This window comes from Cydia amplana, chromosome 2, assembly GCF_948474715.1.
Source record: "Cydia amplana chromosome 2, ilCydAmpl1.1, whole genome shotgun sequence".
Lineage (NCBI taxonomy): Eukaryota > Metazoa > Arthropoda > Insecta > Lepidoptera > Tortricidae > Cydia > Cydia amplana.
Window position 1 is genome coordinate 18,452,044 of NC_086070.1, and position 26,144 is coordinate 18,478,187.

At 36.6% G+C, this 26,144-nt stretch overlaps 1 protein-coding gene across 3 annotated transcripts; it reads left to right on the forward strand.

The window, feature by feature from the left end:
• Positions 1-1,998: 1,998 nt before the first annotated feature.
• On the forward strand, positions 1,999-18,881 carry LOC134659609 (glucose transporter type 1-like). Of its 3 annotated transcripts, none has more exons than XM_063515291.1 (2): positions 1,999-2,159; positions 17,235-18,881. In XM_063515291.1, exon 2 carries the CDS (start codon positions 17,255-17,257, stop codon positions 18,644-18,646), a length of 1,392 nt encoding a protein of 463 aa, XP_063371361.1. In that variant the 5' UTR covers positions 1,999-2,159; positions 17,235-17,254; the 3' UTR covers positions 18,647-18,881. The 3 variants fall into 3 exon arrangements, with proteins under 3 accessions (XP_063371361.1, XP_063371377.1, XP_063371369.1); XM_063515307.1 differs by lacking the exon at positions 1,999-2,159 and adding an exon at positions 10,943-11,115; XM_063515299.1 differs by lacking the exon at positions 1,999-2,159 and adding an exon at positions 10,944-11,188.
• Positions 18,882-26,144: the final 7,263 nt, after the last annotated feature.

The following is a 26,144-nucleotide window of genomic DNA, read 5'->3' on the forward strand; positions in this document are numbered from 1 at the left end:
GAAGTTAACCAATCAAGCATGATCTTTGCGTTGCACGCAATGAAAAAAGAATCATATGGAAGCGACATACCTACAAAAAAAGTGTGGCCGACGCCATATTGCCGAGAACTGAACATGGCGGTCTGTAGTGCTGCGAAGACAAGTTGATATTTGACAAGGATATCGATAAACTAAGTTGTCATCATTTTAAACACATAAACCTATTAGATCCACTTAAAGAGAAGAAAAACATAGTGTACAAAAGGCGGAGTTTATACGTCTTATGACATTCTCTACCAGTCCACCTTAAGCCTTAAGCCTGCCTTAAAGCAAAGCAGAAAAAATGTTGATGTTGGCCTGTAACTTAAGATAACATATAATTGAGAGAACGCTATTTGTTGGCTTATGAGTCTTTATGACGGCCGTTTGCATTATCGATACCTACTCTAGTTCATAATCGTACTAATTACGATTAATTAAGACGATAGTGCAGATATCACAAAGTTGCAATTTAATTATTAATATAAATGCATAGATGGTCAGGCAAGTCTTGTCGGTAGAAAAAGGCGCAAAATTCAAATTTTCTATGGGACGATATCCCTTCGCGCCTACATTTTTGAAATTTGCCGCCTTTTTTTACTGACAAGATCTGCTTGACCATTTATAATTAGCGGTATTGTGAACTAGGGTACCGTTATTAGTTAAATATAACATAAGAAGATTATTCTTCCTATGTAGAATAAAACAACATTCATACACAAAAATATTCTTTATTCATTTCTGAGGGGCTACCGGGAAAACCGAAATTCGCAAATTGCGGGGATCTTTCTCTGTTACTCCAATGAAGGCGTAATAAGAATGACAGAGAAAAATGGCCGCAATTTGCGAACTTCGATTTTCGCGGTTATAGCCCTGATTCGGAATAATACAACTTTGTTCAGGTAGTTCCAGAAAGATTCTTTTTCCGTTTGTTTTTTCTATAATATTGGAAACGTACATCAAGGTAAGTTTGAATTACACTTTTCATCAGCAAGAGTTTGTGTTTTGCCTTATATTTTCTGTTCCAACGGTTTCTAACCATTTTTTTCTCGTACATTCAGTTCAGATTTCGGTAACCTGAAAAAACAAAAATATTATATAATATATGATTACTTACTTTCCCTCAGTACAACCGCTTTCAGGATACAGGTTTTAAGTATATACATATATACTTGGTCAACCAGATCTTTTCAGTAGAAAAAGGCGGCAAATTTGAAAAATGTAGGCGCGAAGGGATATCGTCCGTCGTAAAATGAGATTGGTCCAATTTTTGCTAATTAATTGAAAATATAAATTTACATACAAAATCTTTCAAATACATGTTAAGATACTTCCCCAAACTTTTCCTAAATTCGATATAAAAGCACATCACTAGCTGTCAAATGTACTAATTTCTATAGTACGAAAATATCGAAAATAAATCCTTAATTTATTCCAATATATCGCAAATAGTATTTATTGGCTAGTTATTAACTAAATACACACCATAAGAAGGCAGTCATCTATGAAATAACAAATATTTCAGTTAAAATGTAAACATACCGGTGCAACGACAAACTTTTCCGGTTTTCCTTTTTTCTTGAGCCACATCCAAAAAAACTACACTTAGGGATTATGTCCTTTCTTGTCCTTAACCACTACACCACATTATTAAACAGAAATATTCGCAAAATTTCCGAATATCCAATATTTTATTTTAATAACAGAACACTTTGACGCTTCATGTACCATGGAAAACGTGAACTGAATATGGCGGACCGGCCACAGTAGGCATGTCACGTGACCATCAAATGAAAAATGTTGCCATAGCAGAACGCACTGAAGTATTGTTATCCTTTTCCACATAAGGGAAAATATATTAGTTAGAAAGTGACAACATAATTTTTACTTATTCTGCATCGAAATGCTTGGTATTTGTATAACTGATTGCATGTATAGAACAATATGCCGAGTCCACTCTTTTATACGTCATTGGTTGCACGGCATGAGTATTGTGAAAGGAAAGTGAATAATTTAACTTGCTCAATAATCTTGAATTAAAATTGTATACTCTCTTGTTACGACGCCGAATGGCTTTTTGGAAGAGGTATTGTGATATGGTTTCGGAGTCACATCCCTGATACTGGCTGATTCTGTTTAAGGTATGGTATTTAAATTACTATTAATTTACTGTGCTACCTACGTGTAAAACAACATATTTACATAGTGATTAGTTTTGGTTGATATTGGAATAAACAGGTTGTTCAAGTTTTTATTGGATCAAAACGCAGTAATACTATTTAGTGCACCCATGTAATTTTGTGGATGAAACAGTGATGAAATTCCTATTAGAATTTGCTTAAATATTATTTAACTATTTTTTTATAATTATAAGCACTACCTTGAAACATTACTACTCAATAGTGTTAGAGATTAGAATGATTGTTCAATAATTTTGTTTTATAACCTGAAACTGTTTTTTTTTTGCTAGAAACTTTTTAAACTTTGTAAACAATTAGGTAAACTTAAAAGTTAAAATATTTACATATTATGTTCTTCTAATGCCAATAATGTGTTATGGTTTTTTTTGTAATATTTAGGCATAACATTATAATTTTTGCATCAAATATTACCCATTTTACTGCTAGTATTTCATAATTACTTTTGCCTACACAATTAACAAGTACCTACAGTCGCCACAGTCAATATCAATAGCAACAGACAACATGAAGCACAACAAATATCTGTACATTATATTCATAGGTCTTGTGAAGACTGGTTAATTGGGACCTGGGGGCTATTCATAAATTGCGTCATTTAAATTTTTTTTTGCAACCAAACGGCCGGCTCGGATCCCCTGGCCCCAAAGGCTTAATTTAAATTATGGTACCTCTTGAAATAATACAATTCAGATTTTAGTGTTTTTCTTAATTTAGCCTCTATAATTGAACTCGCCACATTTATGAACTCAACAATTTAAATTTACCTCTCTAATTGGAATAATGTAGCATGAAGCTCTGTTATAAAATTGTTCAAATCTTTAAAAAAATACCAGAAGTTATTAAATTTTTTAGGTATCTATCACAGCATCTAGGTGCAAGAGTTTTATTTTAATCGAATAAATTGCATTATTTTATTACAGGGGTCACCAATTAGTTTTTTCATTCGTCCGGTTTTTAAAATAAATTGACCACCACGGTCCATTTCTTCTTGAGTTGATTAAATAAGCAACAAAATAATACAGGTTGGCGGTCCGGATCTGGAATGCGGTCCGCAATTTGGTGACCCCAAAACTTTGTCCTACTATTAACAAGAAAAATGTTAAAATGAAAACAATTTATAAGACAAAAAACTAGTAATTAATGTAGTAAGTAGTAGCTCAGAAAACCAGAATATAGGATTGTGAAACTACTTTCTATTATTTGCACCTCCATAAAATAAATTTGCCAGAATGCAACCTCTGTTAATGAGAACCTCTATAATTGAGTCAACATTTTTTTAACCTGGATATTTCTAAAGTAATCTAAAGAATTACATCATTTCACAATGTTGTTATTGACAATGCAATTTGATAAGAAACTTGTGACAAGTTAATTGTTATAGGTATTGTTGTCTAGTGTCCATTATCTGGTTATTCAAAAAACAGTGTAGGACTTTAAGTTTTACAAATGGTTGGCAACGCGCATGTTACTTCCCTTGAATCCAGTATCCATAGCCTTAGTGGTTGGGCACAGTCTATAGTGAGCAACATGGTAACTACAAATGTAATATAATTTGAAAAACATCCATTTAGAATATTATACTCGTATGCTATTTAAAAAACCGGCCAAGTCGGAACCCTTGGAACGCGAGTCCGACTCGCAAGTCGGACTCGCGTTCCAAGGATTCCGTACATTAAGTCCGACTCGCGCTTGACTGCACATTTCTAATAGGTTTTCCTGTCATCTATAGGTAAAGAACTATTGTGTGTATTTTTTCAAAATTTTAGACCCAGTAGTTTCGGAGATAGAGGTCATTTTATGCCTATTTTCTTAAATAACTGCTAAACTGTTTATCCTAAAGTTATAAAAAATATATATTTAAGATTCTCTCAATGAGCTCTTTCATTTGATATGTAACACGATATAGTTTGAAAACTTTATTTTTTAATTTTCTCATTTACCCCCCTATATTTAAAATTCATTTGTTTACGTTACATGTCCGTCTTTGGGTCACAAACTTACATATCTGTACCAAATTTCAACTTAATTGGTCCTACTATTTTCGGAGAAAATAGGCTGTGACAGACGGACAGACAGACGCACGAGTGATCCTATAAGGGTTCCGTTTTTTCCTTTTGAGGTACGGAACCCTAAAAACCGGCCCAGTGCGTGTCAGGCAACGCATAATAGAGGTATTCGTACAAAAAATCATACTTACCAGTAAAAGGGCGGTTATTTCCGGCACTACCCTATGTCCTTTTATTAGGAAGAGAAGTATTTTGGAAAAATTATCATCAAAACATCGGAAGAAAACCGGACTAAGTTAAAGCCTAGTTTCCCCTTTGGGGTGGAAGGTCAGCCAGCAGTAGCTTTTGTAAAAACTAGTGCATGTGTCTATTCTTGGGATTAGGGTACCGAGCGGACCACTGGCTCCTCAAGCCGTTTAACTAGTGTAATGCCTGCGGCTTTCGCGAATTATAGACCTCGTCTACAAAATCTCGCTTACCCCCCACGTTGCACAATGTACTATTTTATTTTCTAGCGTGTATGCAAACAAGTAGGTAGTAAGCTAGGAAGGTACCTATCAGGAAAGTGTCTGTGTTTCAAAGTTAGTAATCGCGGTCATTGTGGTTACGAAGACCTTGATAGGTACATATATTTATAATAAAAGTGCATGTGAATAATATGGATAAACAAATGAGTTTTTTTTTTGGGTTTTTTACTCTTTCATCGCACTATTATTATTAAAATCTGGGTGACCGAGCTTCGCTCGGAAAACATATAATAACTCGGAAATGCGCGTTTTCCCAGAGATAAGACCTAGCTAGATCGATTTTTCGCCCCCGAAAACCCCTATATACCAAATTTCATCGAAATCGTTAGAGCCGTTTCCGAGATCCCCGAAAAAATGTGTCGGAATCGTGGGCGTATCATACTATCAGGAGCACATCAGAACCTTCAATCATAGATGGCGAAGCCCTCGTCAATGAAATACGTTATTCAACTCACAGTCTTTACTGGATAAGACTTATTACAAATCATTCATAGCACACGTTACACTTCTTATTCAAAGCAAACCAGTGGATTAGACCCAGGAACCGCCACAGACGTCATCTTCTCCCGTTCGTTCTCATCATGTTCTCCTCTGAAGACTGATTGACAGCATTGACAGCATCACTTCAATTGTTCTGGATTTCATTTGTTTTCGACAGCGCACTCTATGACGCCTTGGCGGAACTGCGCCGAACGCCACTCAGGTGTACACCCTGGTTTGCTCTATTTGTCAAAGATAGCGTGATGAAACGCCTCTCAAAGGCGATAGATGGCACAATTCAGCCATTCTCCGACATATAAATAAATAAATAAATAAACAAGAATTGCTCGTTTAAAGGTATTAGATTTAATAAGTGGAGGGATAAGAAGATCTCCAAATGAGATCATAGTCCCACAAATCTTTATTTTGTAAGTAAAATTAGTTTATTAGTAGGATCTGGGGTAGGATCAACAGCATCATATTAAAGTTTAAAATTTTACATTCATAAGTTTATTGCTCTAGTGACTCTTGTGATTAGAGTAGTATAATGATTGCATTTTCTGACCGGAAAGTAGGACGTCTATTGCAGGAATCTTATTTACCTATTCATTGGAATTCCTTGGCTTTCGCTTCGGAAGTGCCTTAGCCTTAGCTGCCAATACGAAATTAGCTTTTCTATTATGTTGATCAATAAGACCTATGTCATTTAAATGGACGTGCTCATAGGTATTAAAAATATAGTACTACGCAGTCTACGCATAGCAATGTGAAGCACGGCGAGAGTCTCAACAATATCTTCGATCTTATCTTCATTTTATACCTACATTTAAAATAATGCCAATACGAAATTAGCTTTTCTATTAAGTTGATCAATAAGACCTATGTCATTTAAATGGACGTGCTCATAGGTATTAAAAATATAGTACTACGCAGTCTACGCATAGTGTCGCATAGCAATGTGAAGCACGGCGAGAGTCTCAACAATATCTTCGATCTTATCTTCATTTTATACCTACATTTAAAATAAGCTTCTACATCAGAACTTCAGAACCATTGCTAGGTTGCCTGAGCTCCCAAGTCCGAGGGCCGGGCCTTGTGTTGTGGGTTGTGGGCCTATTAGGCAGAAACCCGGCCCTGCGTAACGTAGACTGGACCGCCCGCGCTGTACTTTCCTTCTCTCTGGAGTAACCAGGCGTCAGGCATGGTAGGCGTTACATTAGCTTAGTTTGACACAAGGAATAATCGTGGCAAGCGGCGATTCCAGACCGCCAGAGACATGAGTGCAAGCTGCTCTAAATGTTGCCGCCAATGTTCACACTATCAGACGCAGAATCGTTTTCGCGCAAATAAGCCAAATAAAAACAACCAAGTAGGTAAGTCAGCCTCACATCACATTAAATGTTTACAAAATACATTTAAATAATCGCCTTGATTTAGTACCTATTTATGTTAAACAACAATAGTTATTTGTACAACAAGAGATCAAAGTTTGATATTTCTTCGAGTGCTTATTTTGAGTCCCGTGCAAGCGAAAGATTCTATACTCGCTACGCTTGTGAATCTAATTTAGAATCTTGAGCGTAGTAAGGGACTCAAAAGCGCACGAGATGTAAATATCTTTGATCTCGTGTAGTTCACAAAACTTTTCACCTCAGCAGTGAGAACATATTAGAGAACCCGAAAAATGTATTCCTTCTTCATCACTTACCTCTATTCACTCATGTTTTCTTAAGATATACCAACAATTAAGTTTTCACCTCAGCAGCTCGAACAAGGGTACTTTGCTACTTAAAAACAGTGAGCAAAATCGCATTTTGCTCATTTTGTCTCACTCAGTGAGCAAAATGCGATTTTGCTCACTGTTTTTAAGTAGCAAAGTACCCTTGTTCGAGCTGCTGAGGTGAAAAGATTATTTACGTTTCAGTACGTTAATTATAAATTATACAGTCTGCAAAAAAATGTACAGGCAATTCGTCGCGGAAACGTGTAAGCTGATGTCACCGCAGCCGGCAAGGCTGGATTTGTCTTCATTGCTCACCAAGCGCATCATCTCAGGAAAACCAGGATAAGTGAGATCTTGATTGCGCATATTTGTTACGGATGTGGAGGTCCCTCTGTTTCTGGATTAACTTAGGCGATGCGCTGGTTTGGCTACAGGAATAGTAGTTCTGGAAATAATGCTTATTTAGGCTCGCTCCGTTCGTAGTGACCATGGTGACTTTTCCCGTAATAATTTAACAATATTTATGAAGTACATTATTATATTCGCCACACATTTGTTTAGCTGCTGTAAATTTATTCTTTATTCGTGCAAATATGATGTGGCTGCCACACTTTCGTTTGCGATACCCGGGAAATATATGCAACAGGAAAGTTTTGGCAAATACCGCCATGAAGGTAAGGCACATAATAAATTACTAACACTTACCTATAAATTTAATCTTCTGTAAAGTACTCAAATAAATCGATTTCTAGAAGAAAGGTTTATGTGCAAAATAATAATAATTGAAGAATTTATATTTTTTTTTATGTTCGATATACGAGTATCATGGAATATATAGAACACTGCTCTTTTCAAACCACACCTAAAGTCGTGGGGTGCGAATGGAGACTCGCGTCACGCGCGCAATATCGCGGCGGCACCACGCCACCCATCGCGTCGGAATGCAGGCGTCGTTCCCATCCCTTACTTCACATAAACGAGTCGACAGCTCAGGACAACCATTGTATGTTCACCTTCCAATTTCGAAGTCACGAGCTATATTGGTTCGCCTGAGAACTCGCTTGTGCATTCAATAGGAATGTCGGTCAACACTCAACAATAAATGCAGCCGCAATCGCTTTTCGTTGTCCCTGGCGCCCTCGATGACATTCGCGACGCTCTCCATTATCATATTATTTGTCTTAGTTCATCTTTGTGTAAAATAATTAAAATGCTTTTCTATTACGAGTAAAACACAATACAAATCTGCCTAATGAAATGGAAACTAATCATTACTATATTTTTAGCATTAACTAATCTTTTTGTTAGTAATATCTTATTAGTCGAGAGTGGAGGCCCTAAACGACGGCGTTGCATGAACAAGAGATTTACTCGTACATCAAAAATCTCGGTGGCTCCACTTCTTAAATCCATCCTTGGGTCCTAAGGACCAATCCTGCCAAAGGAAATCTCTTGTTCATGCAACGCCGTGGTTGACCTTTTTATGCTCTGACTGAGCACACACTCGACTACGATATCACCTTACCTCACGTAGTCATTCACGTACTTAGCTTTATTACGGTTTGCGATAATCACGACCGTGCTTTTTCATCGGCTTGTGAATTAGTCTCGCTAACTTAAATAACGACGTATTTTTAATTAAATCGTAAAAATATTAAATACTTACCTAAACATGTACATCTACTTCTTCAACGTTTAAAAATAGCGCAACTTTGATTATAATTATAATCAGACATAGGAATCCGTGGGGCAAATTTTCTTGACAGGTAGGGACTTTCTATATCGATAAACTCAATTATCGATGCTCGTTCTATATACTAGTGATCGCCTCCAACATTGTGTGTTTTTTGTAACTATTGTTTTGAAGACAAGTATGAAATTCACACATAGCATATTTTAAATAATCGCTAGGTTATATAAAGGTAAGGCGTAATACTTAATGCACTATGAAATAGTCAATATTATCTCAACCTCTTTATTGATTGATTATCAATCAAAGCTAATTTTATTTGATTTTTACACTTTTAAGAAAAACATATTTTTACAAGCAAACCTTTGAGTGATCACTAGTATATAGAACGAGCATCGATAATTGAGTTTATCGATATAGGAAGTCCCTACCTGTCAAGAAAATTTGCCCCACGGATTCCTATGTCTGATTATAATATATTTAAAACTACTTTTCTGCTTATAAAAACGCCACTGGCGCCTAACATATTTTTTCATGTTGCCCTCTTATGATTATAAGTATTAAGTACAGTCAGCTGCAGAGAGAGGTGAGCCCCCCTGCATAGACTGATTGTATGCGGTGGGGGTCACCTCTCTCTGTAGCTGACTGTACATTCGAGCTGTCTGAGAATAAGAGCTTAACTAGCTGATACGAATGCTCTATTATTACCTACATTCAGTATCCTGGTTATTTATTACATGTCTGCCTTCAGTGTAATGTGTAGGTAATGACACACACAAATCACAACACTTCCATTTTATGTCATACTCTGTATGTTTTTAGATGAAACAAAACCTAATAAAGTTAGATAAGTATTTGTCAAGTGTCATAAAGATATCAGATGGAGATAAAATAATGTTAAGGTCAATAAAAAAATCTTCCTTCACACAAGTTAAAGTACAGTTACCTGCAATAATATGTTACTCTTTGAAGGCAGAAAAAATATGTGACACGCTCTTATGGCTCTCCAAATAAAATCGTGTCAGATATTTCTGCGGCCTTCTCTGTGTAACATATTACGGTTTGCAGGTGCAGGTGAGTGTACAAACTTGTGTTGAAGCAGTTTGTTCGTTTTACCTCAAAAGGAAAAAATGGAACCCTTATTTATAGGATCACTTTGTTGTCCGTCCGTCCGTCCGTTTGTCGGTCAAACCCCCTTTATCTCGGGAACGCGTGGATATTGAGTTGAAATTAAACCATATACTCAGCTCTACGGTCCCCTAAAGCTGGGCCGCAAAAACGTATATTTTGACACTCTCAAGTAAATCAAAATTTAGTGGGTACTACCCGTTGATCTAGAACTATGGAATTTGGCAAGTAATATCGTCTTAGGGCTCCTCTACACGATAGGCCAACGCCGGCCACTCCAAGGGACGCAGCCATGCGGTAGCATGAGATAGCAATATCACTTGCTCCCTCTAACGCATAAATGCGTCCCTTGGAGTGGCCGGCGTTGGCCCATCGTGTAGAGGAGCCCTAAGACGATATTACTCTACGGTCCCCTAACTGTAGAGGAGCCATTAGACTACAAGTACCTACAGGGAAATATCTCAAAACTAAATTTGTAAAACATAAAAAATATGTAAGTAAAATAAGAAATAAGTTAAATTTGTACGGAACCCTCCGTTGGCGAGTCTGACTCGCACATGTCCAGTTTTTTTGATGATATCGAATAAAATAGAGAATACACTTAGATGTCCTAGGTAGGGTAGGAGTGGTAGGACGCTCCTAATTCAGATAATGTCCTCACCAACAGATGGAAAAGATTTGGTCGCTACCACAAACGTATTATGTAAAGTGCAGCTTATGCGTTGCGTGATCGTAACCGCATCAGGGCAAACAGCGCGATACAGCCCATACAGGCATACAGCGTTGTGGCATCAAACATACAATTATATACATTACAATTGGCGTGTATATAGATAGGCAGTTAAAAATACCTAGTTAAGATTCGTTTTGTTGACGTTTAGTAGGGACAAACGAAGGTCAATGATAGAGGACCTTAAAAATTATCGATTTGACCGCTATGTAAGTATCAGCGAAAAGTACTCACGGTTATATAGAGAAATGTCCTAAAAGCGATACCGTGTAGGCTGTAGGTACATCCGCAGGCAAAAGAAAGCAACTTTGTTAGGAAACATAAAATGGCGCGTAAACTCAAGTCGTGTACAATCTATGGGTAAATAAACAGGTGGTGTTGTGTCCTCGGCTATATTATTGAGTTACACATATGGCAATTCGCCACAGGCGGTCCAGTATACGTGTGATCCTTGTTTGGACATAAATAACACGGATAGCTGGGTCTAGTTATACCATACGCTAGCTCACAAATGTGACAGAATGTATTGTGAGTTAAGTTGTTTGGTTGTGCGGGCGCGCGCGGCCAGTGCGTTCCGCTCGGCCGCCGACGGCGCACTTGACATTTTCCCTTGTAAGTGATTGCAAATGGTTTTTCCCAAGCTCGTGGCGAACTAACCTGGATTTGTCTTTAACAATTGATTTCGGTGAGTGACAGTTGAAGGTTTATCGACATTTTGTTTTCATTTTACTGTGCTGTAGGTAGGTAGGGTACATACTTCTAACTATTCATTTTATAATAATTTAACCTTATTTACACTTGTCATGTACAGTCTAAGAATTTAATTTTATCCTCAGCAGTTCGAACAAGGGTACTTTGCTACTTAAAGACAAAATGAGCAAAATGCGATTTTGCTCACTGTTTTTAAGTAGCAAAGTACCCTTGTTCGAGCTGCTGAGGTGAAAACTTAATTGTTGGTATATCTTAAGAAAACATGAGTGAATAGAGGTAAGTGATGAAGAAGGAATACATTTTTCGGGTTCTCTAATATGTTCTCACTGCTCAGGTGAAAAGTTTTGTGAACTACACGAGATCAAAGTTATTTACATTTCGTGCGCTTTTGAGTCCCTTACTACGCTCAAGATTCTAAATTAGATTCTTTCTATAGTATAGAATCTTTCGCTTGCACGGGACTCAAAATAAGCACTCGAAGAAATATCAAACTTTGATTTCTTGTTGTACAAATAACTATTCCTACCCATTTTTAAACTTTGTCACAGTGACAAATTGACAATAGTATGAGGTCTCCAGCAACTTTCTTATACCTACAATAATAATACATACGAGTAGGTATAGTCATTATGAACTAGGTACCTATACTATGTGTGTAATGTAACCCCCTATTAAATACGAGTATGTGTTTACCGACCCGCGATTGGAGGTTTTCACAGAACGTAGCATGAGGTTTTATTTTATCAAGCACTTGCAAATAAGTATACCTTGAAAATATTATACCTACTTATACCGAATGATCACTTCAGAGATCATATAAGAAGCAGCCGAGTCATTTTATCAGAACCGACTTATTAGCGTACTACAAGTAGGTAGCACGTAAGCCGCAAACCAGTTAGATTATTATGATCAAAACAACATGCAGACATGACGTATTCTTACGAAAGATTTGTACTTTAAGATTTGTTTGTTGATTTGTTTTTTGACACGTACCAAAATATATAGACAGGATTACCGAAATTAGAGTTCGAATCTGTATTAGGGACATATTTAAGGGGACGGTATATGACGTTTTCGATTTAGAGCTCACTTTGTGCAATCAATTTGTTCAAGAAATGTTTAATAACTGCATTAAATTATACGTAAATTTGTTCACGAAGAAGCCGTGTACCGGCTCTTCACGGCATAATATTTTTTATTTGCTGTAATTCTCTACAAATCGACACTAAAAGTATCCAAAAATCAAAATATGGAGTTCCGTTTGAGCAACACGCATTACAGTTTTGCCTTTAACAGTAATTGAGTTGTTGTGTGATTTTGAAAGCTAGATAACTAAACTAGCAAATTATTATCTACTTATATTTTTACTCACAAATACAACACAGAAATTCAATCCCAAATGTAAACTTTCGTACAATTTCCATACATTGACGACATCACTCAAAATTCTTCTTCGAGTCAGATGGCCGCTGGCCTTGGATCGAAGCAGACGTGTACTTCGTCGTAGCTCGTTTTTGACATTATTTAGACATTTCATCATATACGCATACGAAAATGTATACCAGTAGATAAATTGTATTTCAAAAAATAGGGTAAATAAATTTATTTAAAATTTGATTTGTTGTTATTTACAGGTCGTAACGATCGAAAACAGCAGTAAACTATCCTAAAACAATACGATTACAATTGAATTTAAGTAACTTGTTCCTTCAAAACCCGCTTAAAATGAAAAAAGTTTAAAGACTCGTTTTACTGATTGGGATTGATTTTCATTATGCTGGTATCAATTTTGCGTCATTAAAAAAAAGTATATGACTTCTGTACGTCAATGACATTTGATGTCAATTGTAATCTTGTATTTACGTTAGAGAATATTATATATTCATTTAAATATTACTTACCTATTAATACGAAGCGTAATTCGTTTAATACCTGAAAGTCTTAGTGTCTACACCTACTTTGTTGCCGTTCGTTCCGTCTATATGTGTGCGATTACGTGCTGTTCTCAATAATCAAGAAACAAGCCATAATCTTCAAGAATAAAATAACAGCAAGACCAGCATTTAGTACTAACTAGTTTTTGCGGATTTGGAGACAAGAGATGAAGCTTACAGGCTAATACCGCTGCGGTCTGGTTATTGTTATGTGTATATATCGAGTATTATATAAATTTACTATAAAATAACAATGTTTTATTTCAATGACATTATGTGCGTAGGTATGTATGTTTCGATGATTATAAGAATTTTGTCCACACAATAATTGTGCAAAGCAGAGACTGCATCATGCTTTCTTTACGGTATAAGCGGTATGGTACCGTTATTATTTATCAATACCGGTTCGTTTTGAAGGTAAAACTATACCGGTTGAAATACAAAGTACGGTACCGGTATAAAATTACAGCAGGGACAACCATTTTTATAGGTGTACAGTCAGCTGCAGAGAAAAGGTACGACCAGATAGATAATTGTATGCAGGGGTGGTACCTTTTCTCTGCAGCTAGCTGTACCTAAACCATCATTGACCGAGCGTTGGCGAAGGTCTCCGTTTCAACTTGGGCAAAAATGCTTTCGTATGTCCGAATTCTTCTCCTTTGCATATCACATTTCTCAACTGATTCTCGTGAAAATTTGGTAGTCCGATATAATTATTCGGTATCTTTTTTTTTTTGAACAATATAAAATAGGCAGAAATTGTCATAAAGGACTTAAGCGCCAGTAGGGTCTGTGACACTTAAGACCACTGCGATTATTAGGTACTTACTGGCCCCTATTTCACCACGACCACGGTGACAGGTGCGACAGTTGTCGACATCACTGTTGCTGACGTCACAGGCCTCCATAGGCTACGGTAACCGCTTACCATCGGACGGGCGATGTGCTTGTTTGCCACCAACATTTTAATAAATAAATAAACTCCATTATATTGCCACTAAAAAATTCTTATTTTGCGAAGCTAATGACAATTGTCACAAGAAACACGGCAACTGTATCGAAATTGCGACACAGAACTCATTTCCTGTCAAGACTTACCGAAAATTCTTTGAAAAATCTTGTGACAATTGTCACAAGATTTTTTCGCGAGAGAAATGTCTGTTTTATCCGATATAATAAAGTTTTTTTTTAATAATAGGTACAATGACGGTGGCAAACACGAATACGGCCCGCCCGATGGTAAGCGGTAACTGTATTATTAAATTGTACAACGGGACTTAATCGCGTATCTAAGTTTTAAGATTTACCTCCGACGTTTCGAGGACGGCGTTGTCCCCGTGGTCTCGGAGAAGACTGGCTTAAGTTGACATCAGCATCTTCTAACCGCGCGAGTTTTTCGAACTACCCGCACTTGGTCTTGTTTATCCGCTTGAACGTTTGCGGTTCCGTTGTACAATTTAATAATGTGTAAAAATCGTGAAAGTTTAAATCAGTGTTAGCGGTAACTGTAGTCCATGGATGCCTATGGCGTCAATAACAGTGATGTTTTTGTCGTACCTGTCACCGTGGTGAAATAGGGGCCAGATTACGCCGCGCCGCGTGGAACGTGAGGTGCATTGGGGTAAATGCATACCATTCACTCAAGGAAAATAATCTCCCTTATAAGATCACTCGTGTGTCTGCCATTTTGTTAAAGCCAATTTTCACCGTAACTACTGGACTAGTTCAATTGAAATTTAGTACACATATGTCAAGTAAGGAAGTAGTAAGTCGGTGATCCGAAGATGAGTAACGTAAATAAATGAACTTTTAACTTTGCGGCGATTTTTGGTATCATGTGACATATCAGATATAATACATAATTATAAGTAGGTGAGCAAAAATGTACCATAACCTAACTCAGAATTGTATTACATAAATACATATACAAAAAATAGTTCAACGCCAAAAGATTAATGGAAGACCTATGTCCTATAATAGGTGAGTTGGTCTTAAACAAAAAATATGCAATAAAAATGTGTAACTGTGGAACCCATAGTGAATCCTACTCGTACATGATCGGTTTTTATATTATGTACCTATAAGATATTTTCTACTTTATACTTTATAAGTGTACCTACATAATATTTACTTATAAGCAGTTGTCACGTAAAATATTTGTAGATTTTTTTGGAAGTATGTGTCACATCATCATCATCTTCCTCGCGTTGTCCCGGCATTTTGACACGGCTCAAGGGAGCCTGGGGTCCGCTTGGCAATTAATCCCATAAATTGGCGTGGGCACTAATTTTTATGAAAGCGACTGCCATCTGACCTTCCAACCCATAGGGGGTAAACTAGGCTCTTATTGGGATTAGTCCGGTTTTTTCACGATGTTTTCCTTCACCGAAAAGCGACTGGTAAATATCAAATGATATTTCGTACATAAGTTCCGAAAAACTCATTGGTACGAGCCGGAATTGCAATTCGCACGCTCTTACCGCTAGGCCTCCAGCGATTTTTTTGAAGTATGTATAGCACAAAAAAATATTTAGAAATGTAACATTTAAGGTAGGTAATTAAAATACGGTATAAACATTATTGGAGAAGACTTGGAGGAAGTGTCATAGGGATCTACATTCGATGCGTGGAAAACAAGTTCTTTTGTCTAATTATAATCCATCGGCAATCACGCGAGCGCATAAAACGAAAATCATTTTTTTTTCACTCCCTAAAACTCCCTTAACCTAATAACAGTAAAACAAAAAATAAAATATAGAGGGTTACCAACCAGCCAAAGAATTATAAGTAGATATATGCACTTATCCCAACGCACCTCACGTTCTACTCTGCACGGGGTTCATTGCCGCTCCTACCGCCGTAAGTAACTATCAACACCTACATTATCAAGGCTACGATCGAAGATAATCGCTTCAGCACTGAAATAATACCGGTGGAATACCGGTATAATATTTTTTATTTTAATTGTATTAATTTAATAGTGAAACAAAAGGCGAATATACCACATAAAAGTAAATCGGTAAAGATATTAGGGGTACATTAGCCAACACTGTTTCCATATATTTTCAAATTTTATTTTGTCCGCCTTAATTAAATTTTGCACCCTGCCGGAACTTTATTTATTTAAATTCTCATTTAATTGATTTTGAGCCTTATGAAAAGTCGTATAGAGTAGTAAGTAAAATTTTACATCTGACTTAATGACATCTGGTTTTATTCGGTTTAACTTTAGAAAACGCGTATCTCGACAAAGCCATAATGTAGAAAATTGTCAACAACCAAATGAATTATTAGAATTTAAATACGTCACGTGTGACATGAACAGACAAGGAAAGCAAGATTAAATGTATTGTTTCTCTTTCTTCTTTCAATGGAACGCTTTTCCTAAAAGGAGGCCACTAAACTCAAAACGCTATCTTAAAAAAAACTTGATGGGTCAGTGACCTATCCCAGTAAAGTGAGGTAGTGTGCGTGAAGTGCGCTTGTGTGTGAAATGGGGTAAATTGACAGAATCTGAAAATTTACCCACCTCTACCGTCACCTTAATTACTTATGCACCTTGCCATACATATGCACTGAACTGTCCTAGGCCAACTGTGCATACTTCGGTGCAAATCTGCACGTGCAAGGTACGCAGGTCTAGGTAATAAACAACTAACTGTAGCTGAATACTCATATAATTGCTATCTTCAAGCAAGATTACTTATTGGGGTCGGGACAAGGAAGGACAATTGTATGTAGGTAGGTACTCATAGCTGTCCGGTCACGATCTATTAGGTTCGAATTTAATTCTTGAATAATAGAAGTTTTCAAAAATATAGGATCACTAACAGAACGTAGCTTATGATGAAGCAGATAAAATCGGTCAAACAACGTAAAATATTTATACGAATTCAGATCATTCGTTGATAAAAACGGAATTTTGTTCGAAAATTAGATAGGCCAATGCGAATACTGCGATACAACATTTCTAGTTTATCGCTGTAACTGATAGTCTCCGTCTAGATCAAAGTAGGGACAAATAATTCGCCTTTTGTATTGATATGAAAGCAGTCATAAGTAATTGGTTCTTTAACTTCTTTTCAGAGTGCTAAAAGCTGACAAAGATGTCCGGAGGAACAACAGGCCCACTGTTGTACTCGGTGGGCGCGGCCGTGCTGGGCATGCTCCAGTTCGGCTTCAACACGGGCGTCATCAACGCGCCGCGCGCCTTCATCGAGACCTTCATTAAAGAACAGCACCAGGTTGACGCCGAACGAAGCTCCTTTCTGTTCAGCGTCATTGTCTCCATCTTTGCCGTGGGCGGCATGATCGGTTGTCCGTTAGCTAGCTGGGTTGCGGAAAAGCACGGACGCAAAAATGCTTTACTCATGAATGCGGCATTCGGTGTTGTCGCGGCAGCTCTTATGGCCTTCAGCAAACTTGCGGGTTCAGTGGAAATGATCATAATTGGCAGATTCCTCATAGGAATAAACTGCGGCTTCGCCACTACTGCCTCGCCGACTTACGTGTCTGAAGTGGCTCCGCTGAGACTACGCGGCGCGTTTGGTACAGTTAATCAATTAGCAGTGGCTTTCGGCCTTATTTTCGCACAAATTCTAGGAATAGATGCCATATTAGGTAGTGATGAAGGTTGGCCGTGGCTTCTAGGGTTTGCGTTAATTCCCTCCGGCCTGCAATGCATGATGTTGCCTTTCGCTCCCGAAACACCACGGTTTCTTTTGCTTACGATCCGTGATGAGCAAAAGGCTAGGGTGGCGCTTGTTAAAATTAGAGGTAACCCTGAAATCGACAACGAGATCAACGACATGCACGCGGAAGATAGAGCCGAAAGACAAGAAGAAAAATTTACCATATGGGGCTTGGTCACAGACAAATCTCTGCGTACTCCGCTCATAATCGGTATAGTCATGCATTTATCACAGCAGTGGGGAGGTATCAACGCTGTTTTGTATTACTCTTCTACTATTTTCGAGGGCGCCGGTCTCGAGCCCAAGGATGCCCGCTTGGCTTCTATCGGCGTCGGCAGTATGTTATTCATCATGGCGCTGGTGTCTATTCCGCTGATGGACCGCCTGGGTCGGCGCACGCTGCAGCTCGGCGGCCTAGCTGGCATGACCTTGTTCTCAGTTCTCATGACGATAGCGTTCTTCACGTACAAGGGAAACAAAACAATGAGTGTATTCGCTGTTATCTTCACGCTGTTATACGTCGCGTTCTTCGGCGTGGGGCCGAGCTCGATCCCGTGGATGATCCTGTCAGAGCTGTTTGGGCAGTCCGCCCGCAGCGCCGCGGTCAGCATCGGCGCGCTTGTCAACTGGTTTGCCAATTTCATTGTGGGCATTACGTTTATACCGATGATAGATGCACTGGGACAACACTATGTATTTTTGCCGTATACGGTATTTCTAATATTGTTCTTTATATTCACGTATTTTAAATTGCCTGAAACAAAGAACAAAACTATCGAGGAAGTGACTGCATTTTTCAAGAAGTAAATCTGAGTCGATACTAGTTTTATGACACATTCCTTAATATTGCCCAAAATATATTGTAAAAAGTCTAATTACACTAAAAATTGTGATAGCTCCTGAATAATTGTAAGCAAAACTTCTTTTTGTTATGGGTAGCTCTATGTATAGGCACATATGCTGTATTCATTCCTGTCCTGGCGGTCAGCGCGAATCTACTCGTAAAGGAGTAACAATTACCCGATGTCAGCATTTCACTACTGCCTGTTAAGTACGGAAGGCGAGCGGTAGGTTAGACAGTGACTACGGATACAATGTTCTGGCAGCCGCGGTCATAGTGGTCATATTCTCCTTGGCCGCGGTTTTCGATTTTGCATATTTTAAAGAAGACTGAACATCTCACTTATAATCATGTATAGATCTACCTACTTGATATTTGAAAATACTAAGTACTTATTCGAGTATATTGTTAGTCATTATAAGGAGCACATATTTATATAGGTATGTAAATTGTAAACTATTACTTAGCTAGATGCAGTGACCCTATTTAAAATTAAGTAACTATGTAAAAGAATATTAATCTCATTTTAAACTTAGGTATAAGAGATAATACAAATGAAATTCTACATAATCTATGTTCATTTATGACATGGATATTTTTTTAAATTATTTAGTTTTAATGCATCTCTTATAGCGATGCAATTTCGGTCTGTTTGAATAATACGTTTAGAGGACCAATTTTTCGTTTTTTATCTTGCCCGTTTAAGTTTACACATTTATTTTATTTGATATTAATGTTTCTCATGCCAGGGTTGTAGATTTTCTAGTATTTTATATTTTTATGAGTTTAGGTGAATGGGTGCTTATTACATATTTGTCACAAGAATCTTGTGACAAGATTCTACAGTGCCTTAACTTTTTGTTTTATTGTGAACTTTTGAATACGTTGTATTGTATGTACTTGTCTTTCCATCTGTATAAAACGATCACCGTCCTAGAGTACTTTAGTGCCAATAACGAATTTAGAAAATTAGGGTTGACCGCTTGATCTTGGATTAAGTAGGTATTTACTTATCAACCGCTCAAGTGATTATCGGTGATGATTTTTTTCTTTCAACCCAATATAAGACCGCTTTAACGAGGAGTGAGGAGTCTCAATCAGATGATTTTAACATTTTCCCTATCCAAGGGAATGGTACAGGTACCTACGTATGTTACGTACCTATTATGTCCGCAGACCTTGAAAGTTGTCTTGTGGAATGCATTTTGCTCTTTATATGAGGAACGTGATATTCTTATACCGATAGTTTTTGCATTTACCTACCTGCTAGAGAAGATAGGGACCGTGTTAATTATAAAAATATAGTTACCTACTCTTACTTACAGTTGTGCAAAAAGTCGGTAATTTTCTCAGAAATGTATGAAATATTTTGACGAAAGTTTCACTTTGTAAATGGATAGTTTCAATTTCCATATGAGGAGTTCTTTGTTTAAATTTCGTAATATTTGCATTTTTCCAGCGGCACATCAGTAGGTATTCTTACTCGCCCAAACGAACAAAAGCAGCAAAAACTTTGTTACAACTATTTAACGTCATTGTACACACACATTGTACCCAAAACGTACAAATAGAGTTAATTAAAATTGAATTGTTGCACCCTACGTAATTTAACGTAATTACCTTTTTATAAAAATGGTAGTGTTTAAGACGAAACAGGACGTTTTTTTACTTTTAATTTACCTACTTAGAATTTACTAAGCATGGGTGACATCAGAGATGCAATCAGAAATCATATAGGTATGTATTTACCGATACTGAAAGAAAAAAATCTTATATTTAAAAAATGAATTAATAAAAAACAGTACTTACAACTTCGTTGACCCATTTATTGATGCCTGTCGTATATTTAGATACCAGCCATGACATATAATAATATTATGGACGGAAACGTACGTCTTGTTTTGTTAATTCTGATCACGTCTCAGATATCACCTTATATACCTAATAATTATGTAGATCTACTGTTTCTTAATAGTTACAGAACCTATTGAATATTGTAAAGTAAGGGGTAAATGTGGACAACTGTTTGCACCCTATTTGGTTTGTTGTCAATTTGTAATAAGTACATAATTCTGAAAAGCCTCTTCTATTCCCGGCTGTTCTTTACCGTCACTAAATAGTTTACGTAACTTGGAATAGTATTTTAATCATCATTGAAATTAATGAAAATTCATTTTATATTGCACACGTGACTCATAAGCAGTTAAAAAAGGGTTAAGAAACTCAAGAGCCGTAATTATTTGACTAAATTTTAAGAGGCAACTAAATGTCACGACTTTTCAAATTATTATATACGTGGTTTTGATTTGCATTAATGAAGGTGTTTAATATCTATGGATGTGGTCTGTAACAGTAGCAATAAACTAGACTGTAGGCTGTACTCCTCAAACTGAACGTTTGTTCAGCGATCTTAAAAAATAACTTGCGTTTTGTTTTTAGTAGGTCCACAAAGTTTATTATAAGACGCAAAATATTGCGAACGTCGTTGTTTAACCTCTCGAATCATCATCATCTTCCTCGCGTTGTCCCGGCATTTTGCCACGGCTCATGGGAGCTTCCACGGCTCATGGGAGGGTCCGCTTGGCAACTAATCCCAGTAATTGGCGTGGGCACTAGTTTTTATGAAAGCGACTGCCATCTGACCTTCCAACCCAGAGGGTAAACTAGGCCCGTATTGGGATTAGTCCGGTTTCCTCACGATGTTTTCCTTCACCGAAAAACGACTGGTAAATATCAAATGATACTTCGTACATAAGTTCCGAAAAACTCATTGGTACGAGCCGGGGTTCGAACCCGCGCCCTCCGGATTGCAAGTCGCACGCTCTTACCGCTAGGCCACCAGCGCTTTTTATGCCTCACCCCTCCGTAGATATTAAACCCCTCGAATGCCCTTATCAAAAATTGGTACAACTACAACCTACTGAATTAATAACCGTGAAATTGTAAAATACAGTTTGATAAGCAACATCCATAACAATGATGATAGCGTTCTTTGAAGATAATATTTAATTGGATAGGAAATAGGAAGTCTAAAGACTTCATAATTTTTAAAAGGGCTTAAACAAAAGTTTTATCGTTTGAGGAGTAGTTCAATATACATTTTTATTATTTGCTCGCGTTACAGGAGACACCCGATATATCATGTTTCTTAAATTACTGGCAGGAACACGAAAAGCAAATGAAAACTTAAAATTATGCATGATAGAAACGACGTCAGACGTTCCTGACGTGCAAGTTGCGGAAACATTCCAAAAAGTTGAAAATGTTCTCGAAAAATTGTTTTTTTTTTTTGTACAAGAGAAACAAATACAAGTAGTTTATATTTTGGAAATGGAAAATTTAGTTTTTTATCGTTTTATGTTTTTTTTATATATACAATTTTGTCCAAATCAAAGTTTAAGTGCAATCTCGGGTCTTTGGAATCAAATTACCGATTACTTACACCTTTTTATTAACTTACTGACTTTAGTTAGGATAATAGATAAAAATTTCTTATTTACCTAAAATGTAATTGCTTTAATACTTATTTATAGTGGCAAATTTATTATTCGGTATTTCTCTAAGATTCCCACGATACAGGCTGTGCCTAGTGTGGGGATCACTGTACTGCTTTTATTGATTATTGTATTTCCTGAAATAAATGTATTTTGTTTTTGAAGTGAAAACTTCTTTAGTGGCGCTGGGCACTTTTTGAGGTGAGGAAAAAATGATAAACTCGAGACAGCGTAAGGCGATCACGTGACTGTAAGGTTTAGATGGCCACTCATTTAGATGACATTTAAATCGATAAAGAAAAACTCAATGACATAATTCAATAAAGCTACATCTTGATGAAATCGCTAATAAAAGTGAACTCTAGTACTGGTGAATAAAACTCAAAATATCATGACCACATATATTTAGATGCGAGGTCTGCAAGGTAACTTTACAATTTCTATTCGAATTTTAAACAATTAACGCTACAAATTTGAATTTCGAATTTTAAACAAGCTCACCAGCAACCAGCGACCAGCAATAGGGATGATGACACATGTTGAATTTTATAACAAAATCTAGTAATATAGATAGCAAACGAGCAATTTATCACAATAATGTGGATATTAAAATAAAATATTGAAAAATTACAAAAATACAGGACCTGAAAGTTTCAAAATTTAAGGGTTTTTTTTTTACTTCCAAAAACGATAAAAGTAAGGGTACCATTCGATTCTTTACATTTCATCCAAAAAAATATTGTATGGCAACTATATACATAAACGCAATATTTCACCGACCAAAGCGCAAATTTCTTGTTTTGTCCATACTACAAGATGGGCTCCCAGAGACCTTGACGTCACGTTCCCTTGCCGTTTTGTATAGGGCGTTTCGCGAGTGAAGCGCGACTGTCGGCCTTTGTGTTACTTTAATGCAATGGGTCCCATATAGACATTTGATCCTAAAAACAAACCCGATCGATTGATACCATAAATGAAAATTAGTCATGTAGCCTATTTCGGAACTAAAGTTTTTCAATAGAAAGGAGGATGGATCTATTATACATAGTGCTGCAGACATTTTGGACTAGTCATTGAGTTTTCACTTCTGTCGGCACTCCCGGAGTGCAACCTGTTGTTTTTTTTTTTAATTTATTATGGATTGTAAATCTAATCAAATCGAATGATAATTATAATAAGGAAAATTTCACAGGTAGGCATGTTTACAAAAAATATATTGTAATTTTGTTGATATGAAAATAATAATTTATTTACAGAATGACAAGTATTTTATTTAATCCCCGTTGGTTGGCTTTCGTAAAATGTCTCATTACTTACGCCGTTCTTTCTGTTACCCCCTTATTCATAAACGTGTTAGGAGCAGTTCAATTACTTAATATAATACAGTGAAACCTGGATAAGTGAGATCTCAAGGGACGAGCAGATTTGTCTCACTTAAAGAGGTATTCCACTTACCCAGGCTCTCAGCTAGCCAGGTACAAATAAATTTCTGTCTCATTTACAGAGGGTCCCACTAATAGAGGTGAGAATAGAGGATATATTTCAGTTATAGAGGTGGTTAATAAGGTATTTTGTAATTATCTTTAAAAATAAATAAGATAAAATAATCCTTGTCCCTAAATATTTTTTAAATGAGTTTAAATATTTCATCGAATTTATTTTGAATGTATATGTATATGTTGTATCCCTTTCTTACATATGTACCTAAGTCCAAATGACAGATTAGCTAATTGAGGCTCGTAGCGCGTTCATAAATAAGGGGGTTATCCGGTTATCGTCAACGACTTTAACCGTTTGTCTGTGTAAAATAGGATCCCAACAAAAACATAAATGTAAAAAAGGAGAGCCTAGTTCAATACAAAAATTATGCTTGGCTGTGGGCTTTGCCGCAAAAAGAATGGAGATCTAAATGAGTGCCAAGTTCTATGCAAAATCCAAATATGTATTTATAGGAAAAAATAACATTATGAACAAGTATTAAACTCTATTTCTTTGCTTTATTGGATACCTATAACAATTGCTGTTATTTAAAAAAAATTGAGATCTTAAAAGTAGGTTAGATTTGACTTGGCCAGTTTCCATTACATCAGTCATTTTATAAAGTTATTCAACATATATATGTATATTTTTTTAAATTCTGATATAAACTGGCCAAGTCAAATCTAACCTACTTTAAGATCTCACATTTTTTTTAAATAACAGCTATTGTTATAGGTATAGTGTGTCAAAGGTCTGTTTGATTTCAAACATAGACAGAGAGAATCATACTATCTTTGTCTAACACTAGTACTAGCACCCAAAAGAAAAGGATAAGTATAGTTTTTTTTGTTACTATTTACTGACAAAATTTGGTTGACCCAGTATATCCAATAAAGCAAAGAAATAGAGTTTAATACTTGTTCATAATGTTATTTTTTTCCTATAAATACACATTTGGATTTTGCATAGAACTTGGCACTCATTTAGATCTCCATTCTTTTTGCGGCGAAGCCCACAGCCAAGCATAATTTTTGTATTGAACTTGGCTCTCCTTTTTTACATTTATGTTTTTGGTGGGATATCATTACTTTTTGTAAAGAAAACTAGGCAGGTATTGAGATTTAATCGTTGGCTGGTTGTTTAGCGCGTATAACATTTTTTTTGTATGGGGACACCACTTATTTTTTGACTTAACTTTATTTTTATATTTCTGTTATATAGAAAATATAATAACTGATAATAATACATATACTGGGATAGTTTCAAATATATGCTTGTAACGGTTCCAACGCTACAATAAAATAAAAAAAATTGTATGGGGACCCCCCGTATTTTTTAACTTTTTTTTATTTTTAGATTTTTTCCTACGCTTACACACAATTACCGAGCTGGATTCCAAATTTCATCCTTCTAGGTCATCTGGAAGTAGGTTAGGTTTAGGTACTATATGTCAGTCATAAAGTCAGTGCTAAAATTCACGACTTTTTGACCTTCATATCTTTATAACCGTTTGAGCTAGCTTCATTAAATTTGGGCTTCTAGATGTCCTTATGGATATTAATAAACACACGTAGTTTTATGTGTTTACGTTAAAGACGTTTTGAGTTATAGAAGGGTCAAAAGTGGCACCAAGTGGTTCGTGTAATATTACACTCGGCGCTGGCTAGCCAGTTCCTTTGCTTGAACTTGGCTTGACACGCTGCCGCGTGTCTAGATCCGAATTGTGAGTCATATTTTGTTGCTCTATAAGTACAGCGCAACCGAGATTTGAACCTACGATTTTTGACAACCACCACACACATATGAAAGGTTAAACGATTTATTGGATTGTAGGTATTAGGTACTGCGCGAGTTAAATGGACGGTTTTATTTTTAAATTAATTTGAACGTAGCTGATATCAATGAAGATTTTTGATGCGATTTCTTAATCTACATCATGATGTAGATTGTAGATATTCTCACAAATAATCTTTTGATAGAAACAAGTCCATATGGATAACAGTGATAAGATACATTACCTAACACCGTACTAGCAAATCTTAGATATGGTGATATTTTTATAGACATTAGTAGCCGGCGGCATCTGGCCGAAATAGACGGTTCATCTGTAAGTTGCCTTACTTCTGCATAATGTGCTTTTAGTGTGACGATCATGAGGTTTCAGTGGTGATGGTGTTTTAGTCAAAGGCAATTAGGGGTTCATATAGGATGTAAGTGAAGGAATTGTAGGGGTTGGATAACCATCCTCCAATATATGGATACTGAAAATCATGTACAGTCGACGTCAAAGATATGTTTACATTTTTCGCCTTATCACAAAGTAGTAAGGTGCAAAACTGTAAACATATCTTTGACGTCGACTGTACCTAATAAAACATGCAATAGGTAGGTATCAGTTCCTTTATTAGTCTAGTGCCTTTGAGGTTTCGGTTTCCAGGCTACGCTTGCGACGAATACCTACATACACACGTTTAAGTAAATGGTTGTGGTG